This window comes from Drosophila innubila, chromosome X, assembly GCF_004354385.1.
Source record: "Drosophila innubila isolate TH190305 chromosome X, UK_Dinn_1.0, whole genome shotgun sequence".
Lineage (NCBI taxonomy): Eukaryota > Metazoa > Arthropoda > Insecta > Diptera > Drosophilidae > Drosophila > Drosophila innubila.
The window spans coordinates 1,515,970-1,532,722 of record NC_047626.1 but is presented as its reverse complement, the minus strand read 5'-3'; the positions used below and the strand labels follow the sequence as shown (position 1 = coordinate 1,532,722).

Sequence of the window (16,753 nt, the reverse complement as noted above, 5' to 3'; positions counted from 1 at the left end):
AATAATAATAATTATACTTGTAGATACACAGCTTTTTCAATGTATCGAAAAGTTTGCATCTTTAAAGTTTATACTGGAAACAATGCTGGATTGGTTGGAAATTATGGAAGAGTTGCAATCTGATTCTATTAACAGCAAAGAATCCTTGGAGCGATTGGAGGTAAGAATTTCATTTTTTTTTAAAGTCCATTCATATAAATGCATATGTAAGTAGCAATCTACACTGATAAAATAGCATGTTTTTCTTTTACAATGATAATTTTTTTAATTATAAAAATATTATTTTTTGAGTTTCAAATTCATGTATATTATGAGACAATTATTATATTTCAGCTTTTGTTTGTTATAATTATTGAATAATTGAAATCACGAATTTGTTACGATTTCTTAAAAAACATAAAATAAACTCTTATTCAAAATAACATTTATTTCATAAGTATGATTTTAATTGGATAAATTAATAAATGAATCTTATATTTTGATACCTTGATAATAAATAAGATTATGGAAAATAAATCAAATTGCAACTTTTATTTATTAAAACAATTAAAACTAAGATTAAGATTAGAATACTGGTTTATTCTTATGTATACATTTTTTATATTTGTTATCAAAACAATTGCAAAAGATTTATATTTGTACGATAATGTATATAAAGAACATTTTTTTAAGTGTAGTTATAGTGACTGCATGCATAAGTAACTAATGATTAGTTACAACACCCTCACCCCCATTCACAATAGCAAATGGATAAGAATAAATACAACAATACACACCCACGCACACACACATACACACATAAGCAGCTTTTATCAGCATTGAACTTGACAGTCAAAAAGCGCGCGGTCGAATTAAAGAAGAAGTCGCTGCGACGCAACAGTCGCAACAGCGACTGCGACTGCGCTGCCTAAGCTGCACTGCACAGCTTGACAGCGAGAGAGAGCGTAAGATTTTCAGCTTGAGAGAGAGCGAGCGCAGGCGGTAAGAGCGTTGACTGCACTAATCTCTGTTAATTGATACAACAGCATCGCTGTCTCCCTTTCCCCACTTGCCCGCTGTGCATGTTGTATATCGAAAATTATCACTCAACGAATTGACGCTCTTTTAATTGTTCTCTCTTATAATTTGGGTTAACTGCAGCGCTGTCGACGCCGACGCCGACGCTGCCTAATTGTTGTTCTTGCAATTGTCTTTGCATTTGATTTGAGTTTTGGTTTTTAAGCGCAGCTTAAGCAAGAATTAAAGTTCATTTGTTCTCCGGTGATTGCAGTGTAAACGTGACGGACGTTTCTCTTCCCCCGTCTTCATCATCCTCTTTTTTTTATGTTTTTTTATTGTAAACAAATTGCAACACGCGCGTGCGTTTTTTGGCAGCTCATTAAATACCAGAAAATATAATAAATAAAAATAAAATTTACAAATAATATGAACTTGAGAGTCGCGTTTTATTTGCTTGTTTTATTTTCTGTATTCCGTTTTGTATTTTACGCGCATTTTGTGTCTCTTTCACATTTTTTACCTCTGTTATGTGCATTGCATTTTATTGTTGAGCACCAACAACAACAAAAACAACAGCAACAACAACAACAATGAGAACTAACGATTTTGAAGCCAATGGCAAATTAAAGGAGATGCCAACAACAACATTAACAGTTGACAAGCAGCAAGCGGAGCAACAGAGACAGCAACAGTTGGAGGTGAGCTTTATTTACCGTTACCTTAAATGGTAGCTAACCAATTGCACACACACACACACACACACACATACATACGTACATGTATTACAGTATGCCAAGTAACTATTTTGACAGAGCATTGAAATAAAACAAGTATTGACATTTGTGATTTAAAAAACAATTAAAAAATATGTAGTTGCAATTTTTCATAAAATATTCAAACAGTATGTCAAAAAAATAAGTGAAATATGGACATTTGTTATTTTAAAGATAATTAAAAAATGACATTTGTTATTATAAAGATATTTAAAAAATAGTTGCAATTAATCATAAAATATTCCAACAGTATGTCAAGTAACTATTTTAGCAAAAAAAAAAAAAAAGGTGAAATATGGACATTTGTTATTTTAAAGATAATTTATATAAAAACGTACAGTACGTCAATTAACTATTTTGTCAAATAAAAATAATACTTATATTGACATTTATTAATTTAAAAATAGTTTAAGAATATATGAAATTTATCATACTTTTATGAACTATATGTCAAGTAAGTATTTTGACGAGAAAACATGTGTTCTTGTTTCAAATAATAAATAAAAAGTTAAAATATATCATACATATACTTACAGTATGTCAAGTTACTATTTTGACAAAAAAAAGGAATATTGACAATTGATTTTTATTTTTGAAATAATATAAAATTGGTTGAAATTAATTTGAAGTTACTTTTTTGACAAAATTAAAGAAAACATTGACATTTGTTTTGTTTTTTAAGTAGTTAAAATTAAACAACAGACGCTAGCCTCAATTTCCGCATTATTTTTGCAAAAGAATTTCTTGACTAACTGTACCCACATAATTTTTTTTTTTAATATTTTAATTTTCTTTGGATGTGCCCTAAACTTAAAAAGGCAACAAAATCGTCAAAAACAGCAGATAATGAGGAAGAGGAGAAAGAAGATAAAGAAGATACGAAAAGTGCGACGTCTCTTTATTGTCACTTTCGGATGTCAATTTAGAAAGTACGAGTTTACAGCACTCGCAGTAATTATACGGACACATAATTACATACTTATTGTAGATGATGCATTCTTAAGAGTTTCCTCAAATAATTATGTTGACAGAGGTTTTTTATTTTTAATTTTTTAAACTAAAATAGAAAAAAAAAATGAACAAAACCCCAAAAAAAAAAAACAATTTTTTGTTTCAAAATAATTGAAAGTTTCTCGTAATATTATATTGTGAAAGTGTAAAAAAATGGACTGCTACGATGACCTGACCTACACAATTTTCTGGGTATTTTACTGGAATATCTATGTACTATAATATACTACATATATACATTATGATGCGCCTCACCGACCCACTCTCAAATTCAGTCTCAGTTTTAGTCTCAACCTCCGGTAATTAGTAATTAGTTGCAGCAGCTTTCGATCTCACGGTTAAATCATCAGTTATGCATTCCACATAATCCATAGGTTCCACAATTTATCAGTCAGTGGGGTAAGAAAGAGCTGGAAAAACAACAAACTGACAAAATTCAAACAATGTGACGTCACAGTTTCAATGTTTTCTGTGACACTCACACTTTTACATACATAAGTATACTTGTTTTCAGCCCAGTAACTAAAGTGTACACAGGTTAATTGATTTGTGACCAGCTTTGTCTCTTTGAAGAAACAACTAAATTTCAGACTCTTCAATTATAAGAGCTACACAATTCTCAGATGCCTTTTGTTTTCAAATTGTGAAATTCATATATTGTGAAATTAAAAAAAAAAAATACCAAATACAAAACTTTTTAATTGTATTTTAGCAGCAATCTAATAGTGTGATTGGTGGTACAGCTGATGAAGCTCTTCTTTGTGATTCGGCGAGCCCGAGTTCGAATCCAGACAAGTTTTTTTTTCTTTTTATAATTAATTTATTTTTAAATTTCATTTATTTGAGTTATTATTAACTTTAGTTTTTTAAAATTATTTTCTTTATTTTATTATAATTATTTTCTATTCCATTTATATTGAATACATGGTTCCAATTACTGGGCATCTAACAGTCGAGCCGTTCGACTGTAGCCGCTCTTAGTTGTTATAAATAGATTTGCATACTACAATTGCAATTGGAAATCATCATCAGTGCATTGTTCCCACAACTGTGGGAAAACTGTATAAATTGTCTATATATATACATATATATATACATACCTCTATTGTTGAGGTTGCTTGATGCAGATAAATTCTTGGAAATACTTAATTTAATATGCACAAATCAAGTTTGATTCACTTGTTGCTCCACAAATGTAAAATTATTATTATATTTATATGTTCTTATCGTTGTTGTGACAAATTGCCGCAGTTTAGATTGTTAGGTCAGTTATTGCGCTTGAAAATACTGGGAAATAATTATGTTATATGCAATGGGAGTACACTGATAAAAATTATAAAAAATTTTACGAGAAAATAAAATTACTCTAAAAACTTTTAGTTTTCGACGCATTTTTAAGACTAAAGTTAAGATTTCAGTTTTGAAAACTAAGAATATTCGTCTAAAAAATTCATAAAAAAATTAATTTAATATATTTTTAAATAAAATAATTGAAAATAGAAAAATTTGCTATAATATTTTAATAAAAATTTACAGTTACTTATTTTTTTTTTTTAAATATATTTAGAAAAATTTGAGTTATTTGAGCTAAATAATAAAATATATTTTGAAAATCGAACACAAATTTATTTATACATTTTGTGTTGCACTTTGTGGATTTTACCTGTACTTTGATCGATTGTTCGCCCGATAAACATGTGGATCTTTCCTAACTCTTTGAGAACGTTTACTTAAGTTTGTTTCTCGTTATTGTTGTCTGTATTTGCCCAGAGCAAATAAAAGTCGGCGAAAATGTGTGTGTCTATAAGTCTGGATAATAAACAGTCTGATCGAAGCTTCTCCAATTCTTCAATTCTCAATTGTCAATTGGTTTCTTCGCGCTACACGCGATCAATTCATTGTCTTTTATTCGAGTATTCGAATTGTAAATAGAAACATTCCAATTGGAAAATCCAATTTTCGCAAATGATCGTGTCACGTTCAAAGGTGAGAAGGGAGACGAAAGAAGTGAAGAGGTGGGAGGTATATACATAGATTACATATATGTTTATACAGATATTATTGTATGTTTTGGTTGTAGACTGTTTTGGCTTTAACCATTGCGTGTGCAGAATTCGCCATTTGTCTAACGTTTTTATTTTAATGTTTTTTATTTTGGTTAAGAGCTGCAGCTTGAAACCCGTTTATGGTTAACCTTGGTTAATAGACATATACCAACAACAACAACAGCACTCCAAAATATCAAAACTACAATTGAAAGCGAATACTTAAAGCAACAAGTGTGAACGCTGCTCGACGGCGAAATACCCTGCAATTAGTTTTGATATAACTCAACTAATTAGAGCTAAAATAGTTATCAATCAAATTTGATTGCAATCACATAATTTATTCCAAAAAAAATATTAAAAATGCATTTCAGTATTTTTTTAATCTATGTTATTTTTTTTTTTGTATTTTTTGACATAAAAATTTAGAGATTTTATATAAATATAATTTTTTTTAGTTTTTATTATATAAAATGGAAAACTCAAATTGTTTAAAAAATACCAAAAAAATATTTTAAATGAATTTCAGTATGGTTTTCTTTTTTTGTGTCTGTTTTTTTTTTTGTCATGTTAAGTTTAAGTTTTTATTTCAATTTCATTTTATTATAAAAAATGAAAGAAAAAAAAACTATTTGTTTTATGAATATAAATTTATTATATTCATTTTATTATATGAATTTTAGAATATTTTTTGTATTTATGTATTTTTCTGGTGTTTTTTGCTTTGTATAAGAAGTCTTTATATACAGCAAAAATATAACAGGAATTAAAAATAGGAGTTAATTTTTTAAATAAAAATATAAACTTAATGATTATTGCATTACTTCCTCTTATTTAAATTCAAATCAACGGTAGGAGATAACATTAATTTTAGGTTCAAAAATTGTAAATAAATAAATGCTGATAACAGGAAAAAGAAAGTAATTATAGTATTTCTTAAATTTTAGCATTTTTCCGTAAAATATTATATTTTTCAGATTTATTTTAAAACCAATTTGCAATGCGTGTTTTTAAGTTGGTTAAAGTTATTTTGCGATTAATACTTATACATAGTTATTAAGTTTTTTTTAAGTATTAATTTGCGCTCACACATACTACCCCTTTTTAGGCCACAGCAGTTGCAGGGTATACAAATGAAATCGTCAAAGGCAGACAGCAAAATACACAACCAAACACTAGGTCAGAGTCGCCAGAGAATCTACATACAAATACAATTATATATATATTTATATTCGTTATTTGTACTCGTAACTGTGCAAGTGCAAAGACACTCAACTGAATACTAATGTTGTGTACTGCGAAATACCCTGTAAATTTATTAACTAATTTTTTAATTCACATATATATCATATCTTTTATATATTTGTTAACTTCTAGTGAACTTTTTTTTTTTTAAATAAAATAATTTATTTATATATACTATATTTTATAATACCCCATTTATGCACTCTAGGGTATAATTAGTATACAATTTTCAAGTACATTTTTTATAACTTATTTAGCTGCAGCTGCATATACTTATTACCATAGAAATAAAAGAGAGGAGGTATATATAGGAAGAGAGAGAGAGAGATATCACTGTTTATAATTTATTTATATTTTTGAAAAATGTAATTAGCTTTGCTTTGATAATGAGATGACGACGCTTACGGAAATAAAGATAACTAAATATGAGGTCTGTCTGCAGTTATTTATTTATCACACACACACACATTTACACCCGTCTGTAAGTGGTCAAGAAATTTGGCAAGTCATTTGGGTAAATGATACGACACTTTCTCATTTAAATCATTGATAATGACTGTTCAACAATGCGTTATAAATTTTATATCAATTAAACCAGTTCTCTTCGAGAGTTAACGACTTGCAGATACCCAGCATATTTTTAATGATTTCTTATTCATTGGCATTGTTCCTACTTCAACCTATCAACTTAACAATGCAAAATTATTATTCAATTTGACATGATTTTTTACAAGAAAATGAAAGGTCTCAGAATCAGTTTTAAAGAGTTGTTTTATACTAATTACGATATAAGCAGTTGATTAAAAGTGAAAACTTGAGATTTAAAATTTTCAATTTCCAAAATTTCAAAGGGGGGACCCTTAGCATGGAACCCAAGATCTTGAGGGAAATAACTTTTTTTACAAAATTAATTAAATTTGAATGTAGAATGAATATAGAGGCCAATTCATGATCAAAATGACATTCCATTTGAAAATCGGTTCAGTTTTGACAAAGTTATGACAGTTTAAAGTTGGTCTGACCTTTGACCTAACCACTTTACAAGTCAAAATTATTACTCAATTTGACATGATTTTTTACATAAATATGAAAGGTCTCAGAATCAGTTTTAAAGTGTTGTTTTATAATAATTACGATATAAGGAGTCGATTAAAAGTGAAAACTTTAGATTTAAAATTTTCAATTTTCAAAATTTCAAAGGGGGGACCCTTAGCATGGAACCCAAGATCTTGAGGGAAATAACTTTTTTTACAAAATTAATCAAATTTGAATGCAGAATGAATATACAGGCCGAATCATGATCAAAATGACATTCCATTTGAAAATCGGTCCAGTTTTGACAAAGTTATGCAAGTTTGAAGTTGGTCTGACCTTTGACCTAACCACTTTACAAGTCAAAATTGTTGTTCAATTTGACATGAATTTTTACAAGAAAATGAAAGGTCTCAGAATCAGTTTTAAAGAGTTGTTTTATACTAATTACGATATAAGCAGTTGATTAAAAGTGAAAACTTGAGATTTAAAATTTTCAATTTCCAAAATTTCAAAGGGGGGACCCTTAGCATGGAACCCAAGATCTTGAGGGAAATAACTTTTTTTACAAAATTAATTAAATTTGAATGTAGAATGAATATAGAGGCCAATTCATGATCAAAATGACATTCCATTTGAAAATCGGTTCAGTTTTGACAAAGTTATGCAAGTTTGAAGTTGGTCAGACTGTGGACTTAGCAAGTTTACAAGTCAAAATTTTTGTCCGATTTGACATGATTTTTTACAAGAAAATAAAATGTCTCAGAATCAGTTTTAAAGTGTTGTTCTATACTAATTACGTTATAAGAAGTTAATTAAAAGTAAAAACTTGAGATTTAAAATTTAAAATTTTCAAAATTTCAAAGGGGGGACCCTTAGCATTGAAAATCAAAACCAAGATCAAGAGGAAAAATATTTTTTTTAACGAAATTAAGTAAATTAATTTAAATTAAAAAAAAAATGTTTTATTTTAATGTATATTTTGAAATCTTTACTTCTTTAACAGTTTCCAGAATATCCCAGAAGTGTGGCCTTTATCATTAGCAATGAGTTCTGCGAGCGTTTCAACTACTATGGCATGCGAGGTGAGTACGAGTAGTTCACCAAATTCAAATACCTTTTCTTTTTACTTATATATCTCTTAATTGTTTTTAGCCATTCTGGTTCTGTATCTCACCCACAAACTGGGCTACAATGAAGAGACATCGACGGTATTATTTCACATATTCACAATGTTGGTCTACATTTTTCCACTGCTCGGCGCTTTAATTGCCGATGGTTGGCTCGGCAAATACAAGACGATATTATATCTATCGATCGTCTACAGCTTGGGAGCATTAATCGTGGCGATTGGCGCAGTTCCCATCAATGCAATGCCTGTTAAGTGAGTGAATCTAGATACGAAATCAATTCTCAGGCACTGTGCCTGCAAAGTACAAGACACTCTCAAAAACTGTAAGAGCTAGAGCCACTAAATTTGGCACACAGACTGCTATAAAGCCCACGAACATTACAGTGGGATCAAAAACTTGCCACACCCTGTTTTTTAAAGCTGCACCATACCCACATTTTTAAAGATAGTAAACTCTCTTGGTTAGTTAACGTTTACTTTTATTTTTATCCATTATGCGGCTAAATTTCATCAAGATTGGTTAAAAAAAGAGCTAATTATGGCTGTTTTAAGTTTTGTAGCAACGCCAAAAAGTATGCAGTACATTTTTTATTTTTGTAGTTTCAAATGAATTCATAAAAATGTATATATTAAAAAATATAACTGACAAATAACTTTTATTTCGAACACATAAATTTTATATTTAATTCTGTTTTCTATTTTTTCTATCATTGCTCAAGCAAAAAGAATTTTTCTAAATTTTTTTCCACTACCTGTTTTTAGATGATAGTTTCGAAGTGTTTTTTCGTCCCAGACCATAATTATCATACATTTTAAAATATAAATCTTATATTTTATGTAAATTTTATTGCTTAAAATAGTAAAATTAAATTTTGATTGTATAATTATAAAGCAATTAAAAAATTACATACAAAATGAATGACAAACTGAAGACTTTTGTAGTCTACTTTAATAAGTGTTAATCAAGTTGTTATTTCTTAGGCACTTTTGTGTTTTTGCTGAACAATAATTATTCGATAAATGATTTGAAGTGATATTTTAATTTAATACGTATACTAATAGTAATTTTTTATTTATATTAACTGCTTATTTCTGATAGGTTGGTGACCATTGTAGGACTGATCTTTATAGCAGTGGGTACAGGAGGGATAAAACCCTGTGTCGCTGCCTTTGGCGGGGATCAGTTTCAGCTGCCGGAGCAGAGTCTGGAGTTGGCCAAGTTCTTTTCGCTGTTCTACTTTGCGATCAATGCGGGATCGATGATCTCGACGACGGTGACACCGATTCTTCGTGCCGATGTCCATTGTTTTGGCGATGACGATTGTTACTCGTTGGCCTTTGGAGTTCCAGCCGTGCTCATGGTCGTCTCCATGCTGATCTTTGTGGCCGGCAGAGGGCGCTATCGAATGCAACCGCCAGCGGGAAATATGATCTTCGGCGTCTCTCAATGCATCACGAATGCGTACAAAGGATGGCGACAGAATCGCAAAGAGAAACCAATGAATCACTTTCTGGATTATGCGACACCTGTCGTCGGACAGCAGATGGTGGATGAGACCAAGTGTCTGGTGAAGATTCTCGTGCTCTACTTGCCATTCCCCGTCTTCTGGGCACTCTCCGATCAGCAGGGATCCCGCTGGACATTTCAGGTAGCTCTCTAAACTCCAAATAAATGTTCAAAAATGCTTAAAAATGTTGAAATTTGAATGTAACATTTTTCACATTTCAAACATTTTTCACATTTCAAACATTTTTCACATTTCAAACATTTTTCACATTTAAAACATTTTTGAATATCTTAACATATTTTAAATATTGTGTATATTTTTAACAATTTCAAAATTTCTTAACAATTTAAGCTATATAAAATTTTAAAAATTTATAAAAAAAAAACAAAGAAAAAAGATCAAGTTATTTATTGAGTGAGAGAGCAATGAGAGGGAGGCAAAATAATAAAACCAGAGAGAGTGGCAAAAAAAAATCGAGAAATGAGAAATGAGAAAAGAGAAAAGAGAAACGGAGATACACTAATAAAAAAAAGGTTCTAAAATCAATATTTTGGTCTCAGAACTAAGATTTTTGGTCTAAAAAATGTGTCGAGAGCATAAAATTCTTAAATTAAGAGAACACATCTTGATTTTAAGAACATTTTAAATAAGACCATGTTCTTACTTTAAGAATAAATGCTCTTCAAATTAAAATCAAAAAATAAAATAGATAAAACATATTTTTTATAATTATAATTTTATTTATACTTTCCTAACAATTTAAGATTTTTAGTCGTATATTAAGATTTTAAGATTTTTTAGATTAATAATCTTAGTTTTAGTAATTTGGTCTTAAAACAATCTTATTTTAAGAAAAAAGTATTTAAGATGAATGTTTTTAATTTTAGAATTTGTTCTTATTTTTCTGTGTAGAGACGTAGAAAAAGGGAGATATAATGCAGGCATAAATGATAAGAAAAAGTGAGAGATATACTGAGAATGACAATAGTTTTTATTTAAACTCTCTAAAAAAAAATTGCATATTTTAATGAAACTGCTTTTAAGACTTGGAATTCACTTTTTGTGCCGAATCATCAATAATTAAATCCCTGAAACGAGTTCCAAGTGACGCCTTTGTCTTGATCGTTGTTTCCGGATGTTCCCGTCAATTGGCTGTAAGAATTCGAGTTTATAGCTCAAGTATTATTTTTTTTAGCAAATTTGCAATATTAGTTGTATATATTGCTAGTCGCCTTTTGCATATTTCGTGCAGCTTTCGTCACTAGCGCGAACTGCCGTCCGCAGTGATATTTTCAACAATTTTAAACATTTTAAAACTTTATACAAAGTTTTTGAAATTTTTTAAATTTGTATACATTTTATGAATTTTAACAGATGCTAAAATTTTTTTTTATTTTTGACATTTTATATATTTGAACTTTGCAAATATTTTTAATATTACCAAACATTGTTAACAATTCTTAACATTTTTAATATTTTAGGTCATTTTTGAAGTATTTTAAGAAAATTAATGAATTGGGCGCCTGTCACTGTCTCTGTCAATTTCAGGCTTTATACAAACTTTATACAAAATTTTTAAAATTTTTGAAACTTGTATACATTTTTCTATCTTTAATAACAGATGCTAAAATTTTTTTGTATATTTGAACTTTGCAAATATTTTTAGTATTACCGAACATTTTTTACAATTCTTAACATTTTTGATACTTTAGGTCATTTTTGAAATATTTTTAGAAAATTAGTTAATTGGGCTTCTGTCACTATCACTCCAATTTCAGGCTTTAAATTTTTTGAAATTTGTATACATTTTACTATCTTTAACAGATGCTAAAATTTTTTTTGTATTTTTGAACTTTGCAAATACTTTCAATATTAAATTTTTGAAATTTGTATACATTTTACGAATTTTAATAGATGCTAACATTTTTTTGTATTTTTGACATTTTATATATTTGAGCTTTGCAAATATTTTTAATATTACCAAACATTTTTTACAATTCTTAACATTTTTGATACTTTAGGTCATTTTTGAAATATTTTTAGAAAATTAGTTAATTGGGCTTCTGTCACTATCACTCCAATTTCAGGCTTCATACAAACTTTATACAAAATTTTTAAAATTTTTGAAATTTGTATACATTTTACTATCTTTAATAGATGCTAAATTTTTTTTGTATTTTTGAACTTTGCAAATATTTTTGATATTTTAGGTCATTTTTGAAATATTTTTAGAAAATTAATGAAAATTAATCACTGTCTCTGTAAATTTCAGGCGACGCACATGAATGGCAACATTTGGGGTGGATACGAGATAAAACCGGATCAGATGCAGGTCATTAATCCGCTGCTGATTCTCGCCTTTATTCCGCTCTTCGATTACGTCATTTATCCGCTGCTCTCAAAGATCGGCATTCGACGTCCGCTGCAGAAACTGACGATTGGTCTTCTTCTTGCCGCCGTGGGATTCTTTCTGTCGGCAGTTGTGGAAATGCGACTGGAGCAGTTGGAGCCCGCAGCGTTGCCAGAGTCCACGGAAATCGCACATTTGCGTCTTTACAATGGCATGCCATGTCGGTATGTTTTCACTGGTGAATTCAGTGGTGAATTCAATAACTCAGCGCATAAGCAGTTCATTGAACCATTGGGCATGTGGTCGAATTTAACCCTACACGTGCCACAGCCCAAGCAGTTTGAATTCAGCGCCAAATCAGAGTCCAGTAAGTGTTCCAACATCCAGGGAAGAATTCACTTGCAGCCCGGCAAATCGGTCAGTTACTTTCTGGCCCAGGATTCACTGCTGGAGTTCAGCGATGGTCTGAATTCAGTTCATCATGCCAACAGTGCTCCTCTGATTCGTACTCTGCTCAATACTCCACTAAACGAGGGTCCCATTCTGCTGAAGGCACCTGTTTCGGGTATCCCTGGTATTACGCTAGACGGCAGCAATCTATCGGCAATCCACGAAGTTGCCCTCGGCTATGGCGAGCTGAACATCAATGGAAAGCGGGCTGCCAGCTTTGAGACCAGGAACGGAGGACTCTACAGTCTCTTGGTGCAGGGAAATGCTCACGATGGCTACGTAAGTCTAGAAATTTTGGGAAATAACTCTGCAAAATTGACATAATACCGGAATTGGTACCGGAAACCGTTTGCTGAAACTAACCGTTTAATTTGTAGAGCCGCAACCGATATAAATTATTTTTCAAGAAGCGAAAAATACAACGTTTGTACCCAACTTCAAACTGTCATAACTTTGTCAAAACTCAACCGATTTTCAAACGGAATGTCATTTTGAAAATGATTTGGCCTCTTAATTCATTCTGCATTTAAAGATAATTAGTTTAGAAAAAAAAATTATTTTCCTGAAGATCTTGGGTTTGATGCTAAGGGTCCCCCCTTTGGAATTTTGAAAATTCAAAAATTACATCTCAAGTTTTCACTTTTAATTATTATTAGTATAAATCAACACTTAAAACTTGATTTCGAGACATTTCATTTTCTTGTAAAAAATCATGGGAAATTGGACAAAGATTTCGACTTGTAAAGTTGCAGTCCGACCAACTTAAAACTTGCATAACTTTGTCATAACTAAACCGATTTTCAATCGGAATGTCATTTTGAAAATGATTTGGCACCTCAATTTATTCTGCATTTAAATTTAATTAGGTAAAAAAAAAAGGATTTGTCTCTAGATCTTGGGCTTAATGCTAAGGGTCCCCCCTTTTTTTAAATTTTTTTATAATTTCTAATAGCATTTGTTGCACAATCTATATACATTAAACTCTTTGACCTTACTGACTGACTGTGCATTGTACGTTAGACGTGCGACCTTAAAATTTGTACACAACATACATAATTTGTTATATTTTCTTTTATTATTTCTTATATCATTTGTTTTGTAAATTCTTTTGTAATATTTTTTATATAATTTCTTATAAAATTTCCTATATATTTTCTTACATCATTTCCTATACCTTATATAATTTCTTTTATAATTTCTAATATTATTTCTTATTTGATTTCTTTTGTAATTTCGTTTATAATTTCTTTTGTAATATTTTTTATTTCTTAAATAGTTTTTTATATAATTTCTTATAAAATTTCCTAAACATTTTCTTACATTATTTCCTATACTTTATATTATTTTCTTTTGTAATTTCTTGTATAATTTCTTATATCATTTCTTTTTAAATTTTTATTATTATTATTTTTGTATTATTCTTTATTTCTTAAATAGTTTTTTATATAATTTCTTATAAAATTTCCTAAACATTTTCTTACATTATTTCCTATACTTTATATAATTTCTTTTGTAATTTCTTGTATAATTTCTTATATCATATCTTTTGTTATATTTTTTATTTCTTAAATAGTTTTTTATTTCCTATACATTTTCTAGCATCATTTCCCATACCTTATAAAATTTCTTTTGTAATTTCTTGTATAATTTCTTATATGATTTCTTTTGTAATCTGTTTTATTTCATTTATAATTACTTATATAATTCCCAGCAATACAACATGTTGATGGTGGTGCCACCGACCTCGCTGTCGATTCTGTGGCAACTGCCGCAAATTGTGATAATGACGGCGGCGGAGATAATGTTTTCGGTGACGGGTCTGGAGTTCTCCTTCACCCAGGCACCGGTCAGCATGAAGGCGGTACTGCAGGCCTGTTGGCTGCTATCGGTGGCAATTGGCAACATGATTGTGGTGGTTATAGCCGAGTTGAAGTTTGTGGGTTCCCAGTCAGCGGAATTTGCACTCTTTGCCGCCTTGATGTTGATCAATTTGCTGATCTTTCTGCTTCTTGCACGCAACTACAAGTACACGAATATGCCGGAGAATCCCGAAAAGAGTTTCCTGGATGAGCTCACTATGAACAAGGATCAGAAGAAGCACGTTCAAATCGCTGCAGAAGGCAGTTATCGGAATGCTGCCTTCGATCATGATCTAAATGCATAAAATCTCCAATTTAAGCTGATTTATTTACTAAACCAATTGATTGATATGTTTTTAAATTTATTTGTTTATTTAATGCATTTTATTTAAATTTATTTCATGCTCTTGTTTATTGTTCGAGTGTTTTATGTTTTATTTTTGTTAATATATTTATCAAATTAGTGTTAATTTTGCGAGTTGGTTTTAAATTGATAGATTGTTTAAAATTTATTTAATTTTATTTATTCAATTTATTTAGTTTTATTTTAATTTTATGCGCTCGTTTTTATTTATGTAAACATGTTCATGATATTATTTTTAATTTTATACATATTTTATTGTTGATTTATTTAAATGGCAGCTATAATCAATTTATTTATTGTTATTATAATTTATTTATGCGTAGTGTCAATAAGCAGCAAGTCAATCTAATGTACTTTTTATTTTTAATTGATTAGAATGTCATTTATTTCATTTATTTACTTTTTTTATTAATTAAATATTAGTAATTGTTATTTACTTATGTGTACATATAATCTTGTTAAAAATCCGCAAGTTAATTTTACATTTTTGTATTATTTAAATTTATTATTAATATTTAGCGCTAAGCGTTTAAAGTTCGTTAAATTAATTGAATTTCGCGCAGTTTGCAAAAAACTAGGGCTGCACAGCAAACACTGCTTGTCACGTCAGCGTTGCCACACCTTGCGTGAGTGTGCTTTGCGGCAGTTGGCAATTCTAAAGAGCTGTGTTTAATGTCCACTGCGCACGATCGCCGCCTAAAGTTGTAGCTGCAAAATTAAACTTGTAATTCGACAAAATGCAAACAAAAATGTCATGCAACTTAACCAGTCGCTAACTAAGAGCAAGTGCCAAAAAAAACTTTAATGTAGTTTTTAAGAGCAGCACTGTTGCCAAACGTTTTCCCAAAAATAAAACTGTGGCGCCAGCTCTTGTCTGTTTGCGCAACTTTAAAACGCCACCTATGGTTTGGTTTTGCAGGCAAGTGTTCTTTTGTGATAAGCGAGTAGCAAATAATTCAAGCTGGCAACGCTGTAAACACAATAGAAGATTTGTGGACTACAAAGTGCTTTTTACGCATTAAATTAAAGTTAAGGCATTGATTTAAGAGAGTTTCAATTAAAAATGAAATTTAAATAATGCAGAATGTTTGTGTTAATGAAATCGAATAAACATGTGTCATTTAAATGGTGAAATGTGGCCAATTAATGCAATTTTAACAAGTCGCAGTTTTAGACGGCATTGCCAGCAGCAAAAATAAAATAAAACAAAAAATGAGAAAGAAAAAAAATTGGCAAAAGACGCCGCATGCAAAGATTAAAGTAAAGCAGACAGTTAACCGTAGAACAGTGGGAAAGATAAGAAAACAAGAAATATTTAAATATGTACCTAACAACATGCCGAATAACTGGAATTTGCAGCTGCCACATGTGGCATGAGAAAATGTCGACGCAGGCAGAAAGAACGAACGAACAAAGAAATAAAAGAAACCCTTATCGAGGCTCTATTTTCTCATAGAGGGTATGTCTCGTCACCCTGTCTACCTGAAACTGAACCGGCAACTGAAACTACCTAAGCACTACAGGAAAAGGTACCCAACGGAGTCTACAATGTTGCATGCCACACAATTACGGTCACAGTCGGCTCAAAACTCCTCAACCAGCGACACGGCTTCAGTTTCCAGAAAAATCTACAATTTTTCACAAAAATTATTGAAATAAGTGCAGTTAACAAAAAGAAAAAAACTTACTTAAAAATGTCCGAAAAATAAGTGCCTACATTTAGTTTTTGTATATTTCCAAAAACATTCTTAAAAACGTCCGAAAATTAAGTGCATAAATTCAGTTTTTGCATATTTCCAAATTTTCTAGAAATCATACTTAGCTACTGTCCGAAAAAGTGCTTAAAATCCTTAAATTTTTTCATGTTTAACAGTTCGTTTCTTAGTTAAATTGTTAATACAATATTTGTTAAATTTGCTTTCCATATTTTAACATGTATTGCGAAATAATTTGAAAGTGTTTTTTTCCAAATTTCCAAAAGTATC

At 30.1% G+C, this 16,753-nt stretch overlaps 1 protein-coding gene across 1 annotated transcript; it reads left to right on the top strand.

Moving 5' to 3' along the window:
• Window positions 1-1,136: 1,136 nt before the first annotated feature.
• On the top strand, window positions 1,137-14,801 carry LOC117793520 (peptide transporter family 1). The gene is made up of 6 exons (XM_034633845.1): window positions 1,137-1,697; window positions 8,112-8,190; window positions 8,261-8,489; window positions 9,337-9,886; window positions 12,018-12,824; window positions 14,257-14,801. Exons 1-6 carry the CDS (start codon window positions 1,590-1,592, stop codon window positions 14,707-14,709), a joined length of 2,226 nt encoding a protein of 741 aa, XP_034489736.1. The 5' UTR covers window positions 1,137-1,589; the 3' UTR covers window positions 14,710-14,801.
• The last annotated feature ends 1,952 nt before the right edge of the window (window positions 14,802-16,753 follow it).